At 40.4% G+C, this 21,508-nt stretch overlaps 1 protein-coding gene across 1 annotated transcript in view; it reads left to right on the forward strand.

The window, feature by feature from the left end:
* Ac3 (Adenylate cyclase 3) overlaps nt 1–21,508 on the forward strand; it is a 241,859-nt gene that overhangs the window by 168,484 nt on the left and 51,867 nt on the right. Inside the window, exons 16-17 of the mRNA XM_071691805.1 lie at nt 518–743; nt 19,817–19,899. Coding sequence (XP_071547906.1) covers nt 518–743; nt 19,817–19,899 — 309 coding nt within the window. The remainder of the gene's footprint in view (nt 1–517; nt 744–19,816; nt 19,900–21,508) is intronic.

Below are 21,508 nucleotides of genomic sequence, written 5' to 3' on the forward strand. Positions count from 1 at the left end.
AATCTACAGATACTCTTTCCAGATATTACATTGTCTCTCTTGTTACTACTTATGGCATAAAATGTCTTGAGAAATGTCTTGCTTTCCAGTGAGCATCACTTGCAGATGGAAGTGGAGAAGTAGCCAGTAATTTACTTAGCTAATCAGATTGCATGTCATCAAGCCTCTCAGAGATAATGTTCCTTAAAATTTGTAACCTAAACATCTAATATAATCAGTGCATGCCATATTGCTATTCCTAACTTTCTAGAAAGAATGGTAAAATATGTATATCCTGAACTGCAGGAAAGTTAATGAGATTGACATATCAGTGGATGCTGATGTAGGCAGTTATACCACTAAGGAAGTATGTGTTTCTTCCCTGTAGCCCCTTCAGCATAATGATATAATCCTTGTGTACGATTACCTGGCATTTGACTTAACTATGATTGGTCAAAGGTCTTAGTGTCATACTTAAGGGCCATATCATCATACCCAAGGGTTTACTGAGGATGAGACAGCCGTAGTTCTGCTACAGACAGAGAAGACATCACGGCTACTGTACATGTGGCGTCAGGAGGTGGAGGAGCAGCGTGAGCGAGCAGCGGACATCCGTCAGAGGAACGAGGCTTTGGTGTACAACATCCTGCCTCAACATGTAGCTACACACTTCATGGGCATCAGGAGGAAGAAGCATGAGGAGCTTTACTCCCAGAGCTACGACGAAATTGGTGTTCTCTTTGCTTCTATGCCCAACTTTGGAGGTAAGATGTTGTCCTAGTAAGATGGCATCTCTTTATGTTTACTGCTTACAGGGTCTTCATCAAGAGTTTAGTCTGTATAAAGTTTATGTGATATGTAGGATAGTAATGCTTAATCATTTGTGACGTGTGGCTTTTTGATTTCATACTACTATTCGCCATTTCCCGTGATAGCGAGGTAGCGTTAAGAACAGAGGACTGGGCCTTTGAGGGAATATCCTCACCTGGCCCTCTTCTCTGTTCCTTCTTTTGAAAAAAAAAAAAAAAAACAACTATTCGCCATTTCCCACTTTAGCAAGGTAGCGTTAATAAGAACAGAGGACTGGGCCTTTGAGGGAATATCCTCACCTGGCCCCCTTCTTTGTTCCTTCTTTTGAAAAATTGAAAAAAAAAATGAGAGGGGAGGCTTTCCAGCCCCTCGCTCCCTCCCCTTTTAGTCGCCTTCTACGACACGCGGGAATACGTGGGATATATATATATACATCTATAGGGGATAGGGGAGAAAGAATACTTCCCACGCATTCCTCACGTGTCGTAGAAGGCGACGAAATGGGACGGGAGTGGGGGGGCTGGAAACCCTCCATTCCTTGTATTTTAACTTTCTAAAAGGGGAAACAGAAGAAGGAGCCATGCAGTGAGTGCTCATCCTCCTTGAAGGCTCAGATTAGGGTGTCTAAATGTGTGTGGATGTAACCGAGATGAGAAAAAAGGAGAGATAGCTAGTATGTTTAAGGAAAGGAACCTGGATGTTTTGGCTCTGAGTGAAACGAAGCTCAAGGGTAAAGGGGAAGAGTGGTTTGGGAATGGCTTGGGAGTAAAGTCAGGGGCTAGTGAGAGGACAAGAGCAAGGAAAGGAGTAGCACTACTCCTGAAATAGGAGTGGTGGGAGTATGTGATAGAGTGTAAGAAAGTAAACTCTAGATTGACATGGGTAAAACTGAAAGTTGATGGAGAAAGATGGGTGATTATTGGTGCATATGCACTTGGCCATGAGAAGAAAGATCATGAGAGGCAAGTGTTTTGGGAGGTCAACTGATTGAGTGTGTTAGAAGTTTTGCTGCACGAGACCGGGTTATAGTGAAGGATGATTTGAATGCAAAGGTGAGTAATGTGGCAGTTGAGGGAATAATTGGTGTACATGGGGTGTTTAGTGTTGTAAATAGAAATGGTGAAGAGCTTGTGGATTTATGTGCTGAAAAAGGACTGGTGATTGGGAATACCTGGTTTAAAACGAGAGATAAACATAAGTATACGTATTTAAGTAGGAGAGATGGCCAGAGAGCGTTATTGGATTACGTGTTAATTGATAGGCATGCAAAAGAGAGACTTTTGAATATTAATGTGCTGAGAGGTGCAACTGGAGGGATGTCTGATCATTATCTTGTGAGGGCAAAGGTGAAGATTTGTAGAGATTTTCAGAAAAGAAGAGAGAATGTTGGGGTGAAAAGAGTGGTGAGAGTAAGTGAGTTTGGGAAGGAGACTTGTGTGAGGAAGCACCAGGAGAAACTGAGTACAGAATGGAAAAAGGTGAGAACAAAGGAGGTAAGGGGAGTGGAGGAGGAATGGGATGTATTTAGGGAAGCTGTGATGGCTTGCGCAAAAGATGCTTGTGGCATGAGAAGTGTGGGAGGTGGGCAGATTAGAATGGGTAGTGAGTGGTGGGATGAAGAAGTAAGAGTATTAGTGAAAGAGAAGAGAGAGAGGAATTTGGACAATTTTTGAAGGGAAGTAATGCAAATGACTGGGAGATGTATGAAATAAAGAGGCAGGAGGTCAAGAGAAAGGTGCAAGAAGTGAAAAAGAGGGCATATGAGAGTTGGAGTGAGAGAGTATCATTAAATTTTAGGGAAAATAAAAAGATGTTTTGGAAGGAGGTAAATAAAGTGCGTAAGACGAGGGAACAAATGGGAACTTCAGTGAAGGGGGCTAATGGGGAGGTGATAACAAGTAGTGGTGATGTGAGGAGATCGAGTGAGTATTTTGAAGGTTTGTTGAATGTGTTTGATGATAGAGTGGCAGATATAGGGTGCTTTGGTCGAGGTGGTGTGCAAAGTGAGAGGGTTAGGGAAAATGATTTGGTAAACAGATAAGTGGTAGTAAAAGCTTTGCGGAAGATGAAAACCGGCAAGGCAGCGGGTTTAGATGGTATTGCAGTGGAATTTATTAAAAAAGGGGGTGACTGTATTATTGACTGGTTGGTAAGGTTATTTAATGTACGTATGACTCATGGTGAGGTGCCTGAGGATTGGCGGAATGCTTGCATCGTGCCATTGTACAAAGGCAAAGGGGATAAAAGTGAGTGCTCAAATTACAGAGGTATAAGTTTGTTGAGTATTCCTGGGAAATTATATGGGAGGGTATTGATTGAGAGGGTGAAGGCATGCACAGAGCATCAGATTGGGGAAGAGCAGTGTGGTTTCAGAAGTGGTAGAGGATGTTTGGATCAGGTGTTTGCTTTGAAAAATGTATGTGGGAAATACTTAGAAAAGCAAGAGGATTTGTATGTAACATTTATGGATCTGGAGAAGGCATATGTTAGAGTTAATAGAGATGCTCTATGGAAGGCATTAAGAATATATGGTGTGGGAGTTAAGTTGTTAGAAGCAGTGAAAAGTTTTTATCGAGGATGTAAGGCATGTGTATGTGTAGGAAGAGAGGAAAGTGATTGGTTCTCAGTGAATGTAGGTTTGCGGCAGGGGTGTGTGACGTCTCCATGGTTGTTTAATTTGTTTATGGATGGGGTTGTTAGGGAGGTGAATGCAAGAGTTTTGGAAAGAGGGGCAAGTATGCAGTCTGTTGTGGATGAGAGAGCTCGGGAAGTGAGTCATTTGTTGTTCGCTGATGATACAGCGCTGGTGGCTGATTCTTGTGAGAAACTGCAGAAGCTGGTGACTGAGTTTGGTAAAGTGTGTGAAAGAAGAGAGCTGAGAGTAAATGTGAATAAGAGCAAGGTTATTAGGTACAGTAGGGTTAAGGGTCAAGTCAACTGGGAGGTAAGTTTGAATGGAGAAAAACTGGAGGAAGTGAAGTGTTTTAGATATCTGGGAGTGGATTTGGCAGCGGATGGAACCATGGAAGTGGAAGTGAATCATAGGGTTGGGGAGGGGGCAAAAATTTTGGGAGCATTAAAGAATGTGTGGAAGTCGAGAACATTATCTCGGAAAGCAAAAATGGGTATGTTTGAAGGAATAGTGGTTCCAACAATGTTATATGGTTGCGAGGCATGGGCTATAGATAGAGTTGTGCGCAGGAGGGTGGATGTGCTGGAAATGAGATGTTTGAGGACAATATGTGGTGTGAGGTGGTTTGATCGAGTAAGTAATAATAGGGTAAGAGAGATGTTTGGTAGTAAAAAGAATGTGGTTGAGAATCAGCCGTCAGAACTGTATCATCAGCAAACAACAACTGACACTTCCCAGACCCTCTCATCCCCAACAGACTGCAAACTTGCCCCTCTCTCCAAAACTCATGCTTTTATCTCCCTAACCACCCCCATCCATAAATTAAACAAACATGGGGACATCATACATCTCTGCCACAGACCGACCTTCAATGGGAACCACTCTCCTCTCTTCCTACTCATACATATGCCTCACATCCTTGGTAAAAGCTTTTCACTGCTTCCAGCAGCTTACCTCCTATACCATATACTCTTAATACCTTCCACAAAGCATCTCTATCAACCCTATCATATGCCTTCTCCACATCCATAAATGCTACATGCAAATCCATCTGTTTTTCTAAGTATTTTTCTCACACATTCTTCAGAGCAGACACCTGATCCACACATCCTCTACCACTCCAGAAACCACACTGCTCTTCCCCAATTTGATACTCTGTACATGCCTTCACCCTCTTAATCAATACCCTCCTATATGATTTTCCAGGAATACTCAACAAACTTATGCCTCTGTAGTTTGAACACTCCCTTAACCTCTTTGCCTTTGCCTTTTATTATTATATATTTTTCCTTTCAAAACAAAATTTGGGGGGCTAATAAATACCCAAAACTATTTCCAGAATTTTTTTATTTTTGCTTTTTTTGATAACAGCTTTTTTCTTTCAAACCTCCATATAAGGCCTATATTTAAGTCTGAATATGAATCTAGGGAAGAGTATGTTGGGAGATTCAAAATGTGCCAGACCTCAGAGTGTCAGATTAGACAGGTACAACCTGTATCTTTAAAACCACAGTATAAGGCCCATACTTCATACTGAATACGAACCTGGGATTGATATACTGTTTGGGGGCCATTAGTCCTGTGATTGAGGTTTTAGATGATTTTATGTTTAAAGCTTTTTTGATTACTTGTTTCATATTTATTGGTTATCTGTTGAACAGGGAAGGCATTATAAGATATGTACATGATCATGTGAAGCATAGAAACCTTTCATTATATTATGATTTTAAGAAGTTTTTCAAGCAGAAAAAATATCCTGAAAATATCTACAATTGTTTTGGGATTTTTCTTTGGTAAAACCTTTCAAACCTCAGAGCAAGGCCTATTTTTCATGTTGAATATGAATCTTGGGGGTTGTTCAGAATTTTTTTATTGGAACCATGGAAGCGGAAGTGAATCATAGGGTGGGGGAGGGGGCGAAAATTCTTGGAGCCTTGAAGAACATTTGGAAGTCGAGAACATTATCTCGGAAAGCAAAAATGGGTATGTTTGAAGGAATAGTGGTTCCAACAATGTTGTATGGTTGCGAGGCATGGGCTATGGATAGAGTTGTGCGCAGGAGGGTGGATGTGCTGGAAATGAGATGTTTGAGGACATTATGTGGTGTGAGGTGGTTTGATCGAGTAAGTAATGTAAGGGTAAGAGAGATGTGTGGAAATAAAAAGAGTGTGGTTGAGAGAGCAGAAGAGGCTGTTTTGAAATGGTTTGGTCACATGGAGAGAATGAGTGAGGAAAGATTGACCAAGAGGATATATGTGTCAGAGGTGGAGGGAACGAGGAGAAGTGGGAGACCAAATTGGAAGTGGAAAGATGGAGTGAAAAAGATTTTGAGTGATTGGGGCCTGAACATGCATGAGGGTGAAAGGTGTGCAAGGAATAGAGTGAATTTTGCAACGATGTGGTATACTGGGGTCGACGTGCTGTCAGTGGATTGAACCAGGGCATGTGAAGCATCTGGGGTAAACCATGGAAAGTTCTGTGGGGCCTGGATGTGGAAAGGGAGCTGTGGTTTTGGTGGATTATTACATGACAGCTAGAGACTGAGTGTGAACGAATGGGGCCTTTGTTGTCTTTTCCTAGTGCTACGTCGCACACATGAAGGGGGAGGGGGTTGTTATTCCATGTGTGGTGAGGTGGCGATGGGAATAAATAAAGGCAGACAGTATGAATTATGTACATGTGTATATATGTATATGTCTCTGTGTGTATATATATTTGTACAGTGAGATGTATAGGTATGTATATTTGCGTGTGTGGATGTGTATGTATATACATGTTTATGTGGGTGGGTTGGGCCATTCTTTTGTCTGTTTCCTTGCACTACCTCGCTAACGTGGGAGACAGCGACAAAGCAAAATAAACATAAATAAATGAATTTATAGGGTATCTATCTGTCAGGGGAAGCATCATCAGTAATTTTTCTGTTCATTTCAAATCCAAAAGTCCTTCACAAATTATTTTTCAATTTTAAAGCAAAGCATTTTTTGTGGAAAAATAACTTGCAATTGTTAGTATTCTTTGTAAGCCCTGTAATCATGCTTTCAAGCTGTTTCATTTTCAAAGGATTTTCTGATTATTCCCTTCATTTTTATTGGGCATATGTTGGACAGGGAAAGCTTTATGGGATATTTTCCAGGAACATTTCAAGTACTGAAGCTTCTTGACAGGAGGTCAAGAGAAAGGTGCAAGAGGTGAAAAAAAGGGCAAATGAGAGTTGGGGTGAGAGAGTATCATTAAATTTTAGGGAGAATAAAAAGATGTTCTGGAAGGAGGTAAATAAATTGCGTAAGACAAGGGAGCAAATGGGAACTTCAGTGAAGGGCGCAAATGGGGAGGTGATAACAAGTAGTGGTGATGTGAGAAGGAGATGGAGTGAGTATTTTGAAGGTTTGTTGAATGTGTTTGATGATAGAGTGGCAGATATAGGGTGTTTTGGTCGAGGTGGTGTGCAAAGTGAGAGGGTTAGGGAAAATGATTTGGTAAACAGAGAAGAGGTAGTGAAAGCTTTGCGGAAGATGAAAGCCGGCAAGGCAGCAGGTTTGGATGGTATTGCAGTGGAATTTATTAAAAAAGGGGGTGACTGTATTGTTGACTGGTTGGTAAGGTTATTTAATGTATGTATGACTCATGGTGAGGTGCCTGAGGATTGGCGGAATGCGTGCATAGTGCCATTGTACAAAGGCAAAGGGGATAAGAGTGAGTGCTCAAATTACAGAGGTATAAGTTTGTTGAGTATTCCTGGTAAATTATATGGGAGGGTATTGATTGAGAGGGTGAAGGCATGTACAGAGCATCAGATTGGGGAAGAGCAGTGTTGTTTCAGAAGTGGTAGAGGATGTGTGGATCAGGTGTTTGCTTTGAAGAATGTATGTGAGAAATACTTAGAAAAGCAAATGGATTTGTATGTAGCATTTATGGATCTGGAGAAGGCATATGATAGAGTTGATAGAGATGCTCTGTGGAAAGTATTAAGAATATATGGTGTGGGAGGAAAGTTGTTAGAAGCAGTGAAAAGTTTTTATCGAGGATGTAAGGCATGTGTACGTGTAGGAAGAGAGGAAAGTGATTGGTTCTCAGTTAATGTAGGTTTGCGGCAGGGGTGTGTGATGTCTCCATGGTTGTTTAATTTGTTTATGGATGGGGTTGTTAGGGAGGTAAATGCAAGAGTTTTGGAAAGAGGGGCAAGTATGAAGTCTGTTGGGGATGAGAGAGCTTGGGAAGTGAGTCAGTTGTTGTTCGCTGATGATACAGCGCTGGTGGCTGATTCATGTGAGAAACTGCAGAAGCTGGTGACTGAGTTTGGTAAAGTGTGTGGAAGAAGAAAGTTAGGAGTAAATGTGAATAAGAGCAAGGTTATTAGGTACAGTAGGGTTGAGGGTCAAGTCAATTGGGAGGTGAGTTTGAATGGAGAAATACTGGAGGAAGTGAAGTGTTTTAGATATCTGGGAGTGGATCTGGCAGCGGATGGAACCATGGAAGCGGAAGTGGATCATAGGGTGGGGGAGGGGGCGAAAATTCTGGGGGCCTTGAAGAATGTGTGGAAGTCGAGAACATTATCTCGGAAAGCAAAAATGGGTATGTTTGAAGGAATAGTGGTTCCAACAATGTTGTATGGTTGCGAGGCGTGGGCTGTGGATAGAGTTGTGCGCAGGAGGATGGATGTGCTGGAAATGAGATGTTTGAGGACAGTGTGTGGTGTGAAATGGTTTGATCGAGTGAGTAACGTAAGGGTAAGAGAGATGTGTGGAAATAAAAAGAGCGTGGTTGAGAGAGCAGAAGAGGGTGTTTTGAAGTGGTTTGGGCACATGGAGAGGATGAGTGAGGAAAGATTGACCAAGAGGATATATGTGTCGGAGGTGGAGGGAACAAGGAGAAGAGGGAGACCAAATTGGAGGTGGAAAGATGGAGTGAAAAAGATTTTGTGTGATCGGGGCCTGAACATGCAGGAGGGTGAAAGGAGGGCAAGGAATAGAGTGAATTGGAGTGATGTGGTATACCGGGGTTGACGTGCTGTCAGTGGATTGAATCAAGGCATGTGAAGCGTCTGGGGTAAGCCATGGAAAGCTTTGTAGGTATGTATATTTGCGTGTGTGGACGTATGTATATACATGTGTATGGGGGGGGGGTTGGGCCATTTCTTTCGTCTGTTTCCTTGCGCTACCTCGCAAACGCGGGAGACAGCGACAAAGTATAATAAATAAAATAAATATTTCATACAATTAATCTTCAGATAACTTACCCTTCATTTTTTGTATTTTTCTTAGCAAAATACATTTCTTTAAAACCTCATTATAAGGCTTGTTTTTCATACTGAATATGAATTCGGGGGCCATTAAGTCCTGTCATTAACAATTTGATTGATAACATCTTTAAGAGATCTTTTTATTATTATTTGTTTTTATTGGGTACATTTGGCCAGGGGAAGCATTATGAGGTATTTTCCATGATCATTTGAAGTATAGAAGCCTTTTAGTGGCTTATATTTGTTTTAAAAGTTTTTGGCAGAAAATACCATGAACCTGCATTCTGTTAAATCAAATTTCCTTCACATATTATAATTCAATTGTAAAGCAAAATATTTTTTGTGAAATAAATACCTTGCATTTTTTAGTATTTTTTGGAAGCCCTATGATTATACTTTCAAGTTATTGTATTTTTAAAGGATGTTCTAATTATTTACTTCATTTTTATTGGGTATATGTTGCTCAGGGAAAGCATTATGGTATATTTTCCAGGAACATTTCAAGTATGGAAGCTTCTCAGTTATATATTTCATTAAAATATTTCATACAAATAATATTCAGATAACTTACCCTGCATTTTTTGTATTTTTCTTAACAAAATACATTTCTTTAGAACCTCATTATAGGGCCTGTTTTTCATACTGAATATGAATGTGGGGGCCACTAAGTCCTGTCATTAACCATTTGATTGATAACATTTTTAAAAGATTATTTATTATTATTTGTTTTTATTGGGTACTTTTTGGTCAGGGGAAGCATTATGAGGTATTTTCCATGATCATTTTAAGAACAAAAGCCTTTTATTTATTTTATTTTATTTTGCTTTGTCACTGTCTCCCACGTTAGCGAGGTAGCGCAAGGAAATAGACGAAAGAATGGCCCAACCCACCCACATAAACATGTATATACATATACGTCCACACACGCAAATATACATATCTATACATCTCACTGTACACATATATATACACACAGACATATACATATATACACATGTACATAATTCATACTGTCTGCCTTTATTTATTCCCATCGCCACCTCGCCACACATGGAATAACAACCCCTTCCCCCTCATGTGTGCAACGTAGCGCTAGGAAAAGACAACAAAGGCCCCATTCGTTCACACTCAGTCTCTAGCTGTCATGTAATAATGCTCCGAAACCACAGCTCCCTTTCCACATCCAGGCCCTACAGAACTTTCCATGGTTCACCGCAGATACTTCACATGCCCTGGTTCAATCCATTGATAGCACGTTGAACCCGGTATACCACATCGTTCCACTTCACTCTATTCCTTGCACGCCTTTCACCCTCCTGCATGTTCAGGCCCCGATCACTCAAAATCTTTTTCACTCCATCTTTCCACTTCCAATTTGGTCACCCACTTCTCCTCGTTCCCCCCACCTCTGACTCATATATCCTCTTGGTCAATCTTTCCTTACTCATTCTCTCCATGTGACCAAACCATTTCAAAACACCCTTTTCTGCTCTCTCAACCACACTCTTTTTATTTACACACATCTCTCTTACCCTTACATTACTTACTTGATCAAACCACCTCACACCACATATTGTCCTCAAACATCTCATTTCCAGCACATCCACCCTCCTGCGCACAACTCTATCCATAGCCCACGCCCTGCAACCATACAACATTGTTGGAACCACTGTTCCTTCAAACATACCCATTTTTGCTTTCCGAGATAATGTTCTCAACTTTCATTCTTCAAGGCTCCCAGAATTTTCGCCCCCTCCCCCACCCTATGATTCACTTCCGCTTCCATGGTTCCATCCGCTACCAGATCCACTCCCAGATATCTAGAACACTTTACTTCCTCCAGTTTTTCTCCATTCAAACTTACCTCCCAGTTGACTTGACCCTCAACCCTACTGTACCTAATAACCTCCCAGTTGACTTGACCCTCAACCCTACTGTACCTAATAACCTTGCTCTTATTCACATTTACTCTCAGCTTTCTTCTTTCACACACTTTACCAAACTCAGTCACCAGCTTCTGCAGTTTCTCACAAGAATCAGCACTGTATCATCAGCAAACAACAACTGACTCACTTCCCAGGCTCTCATCCACAACAGACTGCATACTTGCCCTTCTTTCCAAAACTCTCGCATTCACCTCCATGACAACCCCATCCATAAACAAATTAAGCAACCATGGAGACATTACACACCCCTGCCGCAAACCTACATTTACTGACAACCAATCACTTTCCTCTCTTCCTACATGTACACATGCCTTACATCCTCGATAAAAACTTTTCACTGCTTCTAACAACTTGCCTCCCACACCATATATTCTTAATGCCTTCCACAGAGCATCTCTGTCAACTCTTATCATATGCCTTCTCCAGATCCATAAATGCTACATACAAATCCATTTGCTTTTCTAAGTATTTCTCATACATTCTTCAGAGCAAACACCTGATCCACACATCCTCTACCACTTCTGAAACCACACTGCTCTTCCCCAATCTGATGCTCTGTGCATGCCTTCTACCTCTCAATCAATACCCTCCCATACAATTTACCAGGAATACTCAACAAACTTATACCTCTGTAATTTGAGCACTCACTCTTATCCCCTTTGCTTTTGTAGAGTGGAACTAAGCAAGCATTCCGCCAATCCTCAGGCACCTCACCACAAATCATACATACATTAGATAACCTTACCAACCAGTCAACAATACAGTCACCCCCTTTTTTAATAAAGTCCACTGCAATACCATCCAAATCCGCTGCCTTGCCGGCTTTCATCTTCCGCAAAGCTTTTACTACCTCTTCTCTGTTTACCAAATCATTTTCCCTAACCCTCTCACTTTGCACACCACCTTAACCAAAACACCATATATCTGCCACTATCATCAAACACATTCAACAAACCTTCAAAATACTCACTCCATCTCCTTCTCACATCACCACTACTTGTTATCACCTCCCCATTAGCCTCCTTCACTGAAGTTCCCATTTGCTCCCTTGTCTTACGCACTTTATTTATGTCCTTCCAAAACATCTTTTTATTCTCCCTAAAATTTAATGATACTCTCTCACCCCAACTCTCATTTGCCCTCTTTTTCACCTCTTGCACCTTTCTCTTGATCTCCTGCCTCTTTCTTTCATACATCTCCCACTCATTTGCACTTTTTTCCCTGCAAAAATCATCCAAATGCCTCTCTCTTCTCTTTCACTAATAATCTTACTTCTTCATCCCACCACTCACTACTCTTTCTAATCAACCCACCTCCCACGCTTCTCATGCCACAAGCATCTTTTGCACAAGCCATGACTGTTTCCCTAAATACATCCCATTCCTCCCCCACTCCCCTTACTTCCTTTGTTCTCACCTTTTTCCATTCTGTACTCAGTCTCTCCTAGTACTTCCTCACACAAGTCTCCTTCCCAAGCTCACTTACTCTCACCACTCTCTTCACCCCAACATTCTCTCTTCTTTTCTGAAGACCCCTACAAATCTTGTCCTTCACCTCCACAAGATAATGATCAGACATCCCTCCAGTTGCACCTCTCAGCACATTAATGTCCAGAAGTCTCTCTTTCACACACCTATCAATTAACACATAATCCAATAACACTCTTTGGCCATCTCTCCTACTTACATACGTATACTTTTGTATATCTCACTTTTTAAACCAGGTATTCCCAATCAACAATCCTTTTTCAGCACATAAATCTACAAGCTCTTCACCATTTCCATTTACAACACTGAACACCCCATGTATACCAGTTATTCCCTCAACTGCCACATTACTCACCTTTGCATTTAAATCACCCATCACTATGATAGAGTTGATAGAGATGCTCTGTGGAAGGTATTAAGAATATATGGTGTGGGAGGCAAGTTGCTAGAAGCAGTGAAAAGTTTTTATCGAGGATGTAAGGCATGTGTACGTGTGGGAAGAGAGGAAAGTGATTGGTTCTCAGTGAATGTAGGTTTGCGGCAGGGGTGTGTGATGTCTCCATGGTTGTTTAATTTGTTTATGGATGGGGTTGTTAGGGAGGTGAATGCAAGAGTCTTGGAAAGAGGGGCAAGTATGAAGTCTGTTGGGGATGAGAGAGCTTGGGAAGTGAGTCAGTTGTTGTTCGCTGATGATACAGCGCTGGTGGCGGATTCATGTGAGAAACTGCAGAAGCTGGTGACGGAGTTTGGTATCCCCAGGGATAGGGGAGAAAGCCTTTTATTGTGTTATATTTGTTTTAAATGGTTTTGGCCAAAAATACCATGAACCTGCGTTTTATTTAAACAGATTTTCTTTTAAACTTCTGTATAATGCTTTTTCTTTCATGCTGAATATGAATTGGGAATGAAACATTGATTGGGGATCATTGAGATCTGTGATGATGTTTCAAAGAAATTTTTATTATTCATTTTGCATTTAAGAAGTATCTGGCAGTCAGAGGAAGCATTATGATATATTCATGTTTATTTCAAGTATAGAAATCTTTCAGTATGTAATATTTCAGTTTAAAAAAAAAGGTTTTCAGGGCATGAGAATATTTTCTTGGGAGATGTATTATTTATTTTTTTATTATACTTTGTCGCTGTCTCCCGCATTAGCATGGTAGCGCAAGGAAACAGATGAAAGAATGGCCCAACCCACCCACATACACATGTATATACATACACGTCCACACACGCTCATATACATACCTGTACATCTCAACGTATACATATATATATACATACAGACATATACATATATACACATGTACATAATTCATACTGTCTGCCCTTATTCATTCCCATCACCACCCTGCCACACATGAAATAACAACCCCCCCCCCCTCCCCTTGCATGTGCATGAGGTAGCGCTAGGAAAAGACAACAAAGGCCACATTCATTCACACTCAGTCTCTAGCTAACATGTATAATGCACCAAAACCACAACTCCCTTGCCACATCCAGGCCCCACAGAACTTTCCATGGTTTACCCCAGATGCTTCACATGCCCTGGTTCAATCCACATCGTTCCAATTCACTCTATTCCTTGCACACCTTTCACCCTCCTGCATGTTCAGGCCCCGATCACTCAAAATCTTTTTCACTCCATCTTTCCACCTCCAATTTGGTCTCCCACTTCTCCTCGTTCCCTCCACCTCTGATACATATATCCTCTTTGTCAATCGTTTGTCACTCATTCTCTCCATTTTGCCAAACCATTTCAAAACACCCTCTTCTGCTCTCTCAACCACACTCTTTATTACCACGCATCTCTCTTACCCTTTCATTACTTACTCAATCAAACCACCGCACACCACACATTGTCCTCAAACATCTCATTTCCAGCACATCCACCCTCCTCCGCACAACTCTATCTATAGCCCATGCCTCGCAACCTTATAACATTGTTGGAACCACTATTCCTTCAAACATACCCATTTTTGCTTTCCAAGATAATGTCCTCGACTCCCACACATTTTTCAACACTCCCAGAACTTTCGCCCCCTCCCTCACCCTATGATTCAATTCTGCTTCCATGGTTCCATCCACTGCTAAATCCACTCCAGATATGTATTTTCTTTAAAACCTCAGTATAAGGACTATTTTTCATGCTGAATATGAATTTTTATTTGAAATGTTGTTTGAAGTCCAGTATTTCCTGTGATAAAGCATTAAAATGATTACAAGTGTAAAGAATAATTTGAATTTTATTATATATATTATCTTGCTTTGTCGCTGTCTCCCACGTTTGCGAGGTAGCGCAAGGAAACAGACGAAAAGAAATGGCCCAACCCACCCCCATACACATGTATATACATACACGTCCACACACGCAAATATACATACCTGTACATCTCAGTGTACACATATATATACACACACAGACACATACATATATACCCATGCACACAATTCACACTATCTGCCTTTATTCATTCCCATCGCCACCTCGCCACACATGGAATACCATCCCCCTCCCCCTCATGTGTGCGAGGTAGCGCTAGGAAAAGACAACAAAGGCCCCATTCGTTCACACTCAGTCTCTAGCTGTCATGCAATAATGCCCGAAACTACAGCTCCCTTTCCACATCCAGGCCCCACACAACTTCCCATGGTTTACCCCAGACGCTTCACATGCCCTGATTCAATCCACTGACAGCACATCAACCCTGGTATACCACATCGATCCAATTCACTCTATTCCTTGCCCGCCTTTCACCCTCCTGCATGTTCAGTCCCCGATCACTCAAAATCTTTTTCACTCCATCTTTCCACCTCGAATTTGGTCTCCCACTTCTCGTTCCCTCCACATCCGACACATATATCCTCATGGTCAATCTTTCCTCACTCATTCTCTCCATGTGCCCAAACCATTTCAAAACACCCTCTTCTGCTCTCTCAACCACGCTCTTTTTATTTCCACACATCTCTCTTACCCTTACATTACTTACTCGATAAAACCACCTCTCACCACACATTTGATTTTTGTTTTGTATATTGTGTACATGTCAGTTGGAGGTATCATTTTGAGAAGTTTTCAGTGATCATATCAGGTAAAGAAGCCTTTCAGTATGTTATATTTCAGTTTTGATACACAGGATTTCGTGCAAAAACAAAACATGAAAATTACTCACTTTTTAGGTGAATATTTCTGTAAATCCCAGGTATAATGCCTATTTTTCATGCTGAATACGAATCTTAGGTTAAACTATTGTTTGTAGAGCATTAAGTCCAGTAATAAAGCATTTACATAATTACATGTTTAAAGGAAATTTCTGATTTCATATTCATAAGGTATCTATTGATCAAGGGAAGCATTATGAAATATTTTCCATGGTTGTCTCAGGTACAGAAGCCTTTCATTGTATGATACAGGTACACCACTGATTTTCTGGCACTCTTGGTTCCAAAGCCCTGCCGGATTAACCATTTTGCCAGACCAACCATGGTCACGAAATAATAATTCATCAACACACCTCTAAACCACTAATTATACATCTCCCATGTATCTAAAGTATATCATGGACTGCTAGAAATTTGAATTAAACAAATATTGAATATAAATCACATGAAATACATTATACACCTGCTCAGGGCTGAGGTGCTCATCAGCTACGAGTTTTTGCAAATAAGTCCACATACTCAGCAGCTCCTTCGTGGTTTGGAGATCGCTTTTCTCCACACACATTATTCATGAAAATTCCATGATACTTCTTGAATCTTTGAATCCATCCTTCACTATAGTTGCACTCACATTGTAATTTAAGTTCTTTATGGAACAACTTAGCCTGGTTCATTATCATGCTACCTGACAGTTCCACTCCATCACTCTGACGCTGTCAAAACTATTCCATCACCACTCAATCGTACTCAGTCTCTTACCATCTTTCGTAGTTTTTTCTAGTCTTCATTTGCCTCTTCGAATTGCTGTCTGCATAGAATATCAGTATTTTCTCCACTTGCTTCTTTGTATAATAAACAGTTGTTGAACTAATACTGTAGATGTCACACAGCTTATGCATTGAAACACCACGGTCCATTTTTTCAACAGTTCTACTTTATGGTGGATCGATACGGACTGGTGTTTACATTTGACACTACAACTGACACTCTCTTATGTCTTAGAAGCCATAGCTAGGATCAAATTTGAGCAAAATAAGCTAAGAATCTCACAGAATTGCAGTATCACCACCAACAAGTGTAGTTTAAATAATGTAAATAAGCACACCCTACACACAATGCCACCTGTGGCTGCCCAGTAAACTAGTCTGGTGGCCACAGTAATTTCAGGTTCCCTCACGTAATTTTATCTGCACTAGAGGAGGTGCTGAACCATCAGTTGCCGAAAATTTGGTGGTGTACCTGTATTTACTTTTAAACAAATTGTTTCTTGGGCAAAAAATATCCTACAGTAAGGCCTGTTATTTCTGTTATGAATCTTGGTTTAAGTATTGTTTAGGTGCCATTAAGATATGTAATTAAGCATTTAAATGATTACATGTTTAAAGAATTATTTGATTACTCATTTCATATTTATTGGGTATATGTTGTTTAAAGAATTATTTGATTACTCATTTCATATTTATTGGGTATATGTTGGTCAGGGGAAACATTATGAGCCTTTTTCTGTGAACAAATCAAGTAAAGAAGCCTTTCAAAATACTGAAGAAATAACCTGAAATTTTTTTTTTATTTTTCCTTAGGTAAATAGATTTTCTTTCAAGTCTCCCATTGGATGACCTGTTTTTTCATACTGAAGATGAATCTATTTATTTATTTTTTATACTTTGTCGCTGTCTCCCGCGTTTGCGAGGTAGCGCAAGGAAACAGACGAAAGAAATGGCCCAACCCCCCCCCATACACATGTATATACATACGTCCACACACGCAAATATACATACCTACACAGCTTTCCATGGCTTACCCCAGATGCTTCACATGCCTTGATTCAATCCACTGACAGCACGTCAACCCCGATATACCACATCGCTCCAATTCACTCTATTCCTTGCCCTCCTTTCACCCTCCTGCATGTTCAGGCCCCGATCACACAAAATCTTTTTCACTCCATCTTTCCACCTCCAATTTGGTCTCCCTCTTCTCCTTGTTCCCTCCACCTCCGACACATATATCCTCTTGGTCAATCTTTCCTCACTCATCCTCTCCATGTGCCCAAACCACTTCAAAACACCCTCTTCTGCTCTCTCAACCACGCTCTTTTTATTTCCACACATCTCTCTTACCCTTACGTTACTCACTCGATCAAACCACCTCACACCACACATTGTCCTCAAACATCTCATTTCCAGCACATCCATCCTCCTGCGCACAACTCTATCCATAGCCCACGCCTCGCAACCATACAACATTGTTGGAACCACTATTCCTTCAAACATACCCATTTTTGCTTTCTGAGATAATGTTCTCGACTTCCACACATTCTTCAAGGCCCCCAGAATTTTCACCCCCTCCCCCACCCTATGATCCACTTCCGCTTCCATGGTTCCATCCGCTGCCAGATCCACTCCCAGATATCTAAAACACTTCACTTCCTCCAGTTTTTCTCCATTCAAACTCACCTCCCAATTGACTTGACCCTCAACCCTACTGTACCTAATAACCTTGCTCTTATTCACATTTACTCTTAACTTTCTTCTTCCACACACTTTACCAAACTCAGTCACCAGCTTCTGCAGTTTCTCACATGAATCAGCCACCAGCGCTGTATCATCAGCGAACAACAACTGACTCACTTCCCAAGCTCTCTCATCCCCAACAGACTTCATACTTGCCCCTCTTTCCAAAACTCTTGCATTTACCTCCCTAACAACCCCATCCATAAACAAATCAAACAACCATGGAGACATCACACACCCCTGCCGCAAACCGACATTCACTGAGAACCAATCACTTTCCTCTCTTCCTACACGTACACATGCCTTACATCCTCGATAAAAACTTTTCACTGCTTCTAACAACTTTCCTCCCACACCATATATTCTTAATACCTTCCACAGAGCATCTCTATCAACTCTATCATATGCCTTCTCCAGATCCATAAATGCTACATACAAATCCATTTGCTTTTCTAAGTATTTCTCACATACATTCTTCAAAGCAAACACCTGATCCACACATCCTCTACCACTTCTGAAACCACACTGCTCTTCCCCAATCTGATGCTCTGTACATGCCTTCACCCTCTCAATCAATACCCTCCCATATAATTTACCAGGAATACTCAACAAACTTATACCTCTGTAATTTGAGCACTCACTCTTATCCCCTTTGCCTTTGTACAATGGCACTATGCACGCATTCCGCCAATCCTCAGGCACCTCACCATGAGTCATACATACATTAAATAACCTTACCAACCAGTCAACAATACAGTCACCCCCTTTTTTAATAAATTCCACTGCAATACCATCCAAACCTGCTGCCTTGCCGGCTTTCATCTTCCGCAAAGCTTTCACTACCTCTTCTCTGTTTACCAAATCATTTTCCCTAACCCTCTCACTTTGCACACCACCTCGACCAAAACACCCTATATCTATGGTTGAATTATTGTTTAGGGATCATGAAGTCCTGTAACTTAGCATTTAAATTATTACAGTATAGAATTTTTGTTTGTTTCATACTTACTGGGTATCAGTCTGGGGAAGTATTATGAGATATGCTCCATGATCATTTCAAGTATAGAAACCTTTCATTATGTTATATTTTGATTTTAAAACAAAAAGCTGTTTAGGTAAAATATTAGATTAAAAGTACCTGCAATTTTTGTATTTTTCTTAGGTCAATAGATTTTCTTTAAAACCTCAGTATAAGGCCTATTAATGATGCTGAATATGAATGTTGAGTTGAACTATTGTTTTGGGGATCATTAAATCCTGCACTTAAGGATTTACAGTATCATATGAAGAAATTTTTGATGATTCATCTCATATTCACAGTGTCTGTCAGTTAGGGGAAGCATTGTGAGATATTTCCTATGATTATTTCAAGTATAGAAACCTTGCATTATATCATATATCATTGTAAAGCAAAAAGTCTTTCAAGAAAAAAAAAAATCCCTGCAGTTTTTGGTATTTTTCTTAAGGAATAGATTTTCTTAATGACATCAGCATAATGTAAATTTTTTCAGCTGAATACAAATCTAAAGTTGAAATACGTTTGGATTATTACACTTTGAAAGGATGGTTTGATTATCCCCTTTGTTTTTATTGGGGTATCTGTTAGACAGCCAAAGTATTATGAGACATTTTCTGTTATGTGAAGTATAGAAGCCTTCAATATATTTCAATAAAAAAATCGTATGAAACATACACAAAACTATTATCTTCAATTTTGGGTATTTGAAGTATAGAAGCCTTCAATATGGTATATTTCAATTAAAAAATTGTACAAGAAACATACATGAAACTACTGTCTTCAATTTTGTGTATTTTTCTTGGAAAAATAGTTTTTGTTAAGACTTCATTATAAGGCCTATTTTTCACACTGAATATGAATCGTGGGTTTAAATCAATTTTGGGGCCATTAAGTCCTTTGATTAAGCATTTTAATTGTTACATATAGAGGATTTTCTGATTATTTGTTACATATTTACCAGGTATATGGCAGTTATAGAAAAAAAATTTAGATATTTTTCATGAGCTTTTCATTCTCTCCACAGACTTCTATTCAGAAGAGTCAGTTAACAACCAGGGTCTTGAGTGCCTCCGCTTCCTTAATGAAGTTATCTCAGACTTCGATCAGGTGGGTGATGCAAGTGCTCAGGTGAGGTAAGAAGTGTACATTGCAAGAGAGGAAGACGTGCGATGAATGTTGTAGGCATCCACATGGAAGGAATCAGTATGTTGTTGAGTGCTGTGGTATAGGTGTCCAGATTGGTGATGCAGGTTGCTTGGTGGGTGCTGGGGTGAAGTTGGCCAGGTGAAGGGTTTAGGTTGCCATAGGTGATGGTGGAGCTTGAGAAGCAAAGCACCTCAGAAGCATTAGAATTTAGAGAAACAAAGTATGTGATGAAAGGGATATAGCCCTTACATATAGTTGGTGTGTAATGAGAAGGTTTACACACAAGCTCATTTCTAAAAAAAAAGTCATACAGGGTTATACTATAGGGAGAGAGATCAGTCATAAAACTGACATGTCATGGAGCAGGCTCATACCAGCCTAAAACAAATTTCGTCAACACTGTACATCCCAAAAGCTTGGGACTCATAAATCTGAAGGAGTTATTCTGTCATTTTTTTATATCAAAGTTATTGAGTTTGATACAGTAGTCCCATGATATATCAGAAGATAGATACGAAAACAAAACTGTCAAGTCACACTATATTGTGACATCCATATAATTGTAAAAACTTACAAACATACCCATTTTTGCTCTCCAAGATAATGTTCTCACTTTCCACACATTATTCATTGCTCCCAGAACTTCACCCCCTTCCCCACCCTGTGACTCACTTCTGCTTCCATGGTTCCATTCGCTGCTAGGTTCACTCCCAGATATCTAAAACGCTTCACTTCCTCCAGTTTTGCTCCATTCAAACTTACATCCCAATTACCTTGCCCTTCAACCCTGCTGAACCTAATAACCTTGCTCTTATTCACATTTACTCTCAACATTCTCCTTTCACACACTTTTCCAAACTCGGTCACCAACTTATGTAGTTTCTTACTTGAATCAGCCACCAGTGCTGTATTATTGGCAACCAGCAACTGACTCACTTTCCAGGCCCTCTCATCCCAAACAGACTGCATACTTGCCCCTCTCTCCAAAATTCTTGCATTTACTTCCTTAACCAACCCATCCGTGAATACATTAAACAACCATGGAGACATCACACACCCATGCTGCAGACCGACATTTCACTGGGAACCAGTCACTCTCCTCTCGTCCTCCTTATACACATGTCGTACATCCTTGATAAAAACTTTTCACAGCTTCTAGCAGCTTACTTCCCACACCATATACTCTTAAGACCTTCCACAAAGTATCTGTATCAACCCTTTCATATGCCATCTCCAGATCCACAAATGCCACATAAAAATCCATCTATTTTTCTAAACATTTCTCATGCATGTTCTTCAAAGCAAACACCTGATCCACATATCCTCTACCTTTTCTGAAACCACACTGCTCCTTCCTAATCTGATGCTATGTCTATGCTTTCTCCCTCTCATTCAGTACCCTCCCATACATTTCTCCAGGAATATTCAACAAACTTATGCCTCCATAATTTGAACACTCATGTTAATTCCCTTTTCTTTTTGCAATGGCACTATACATGCATTCTGGCAGTCCTCAGGCACTTCAGTATGATCCATGCATACATTGAATATCCTTACCAACAAATCATCA

Source organism: Panulirus ornatus, chromosome 4 (assembly GCF_036320965.1).
Source record: "Panulirus ornatus isolate Po-2019 chromosome 4, ASM3632096v1, whole genome shotgun sequence".
Lineage (NCBI taxonomy): Eukaryota > Metazoa > Arthropoda > Malacostraca > Decapoda > Palinuridae > Panulirus > Panulirus ornatus.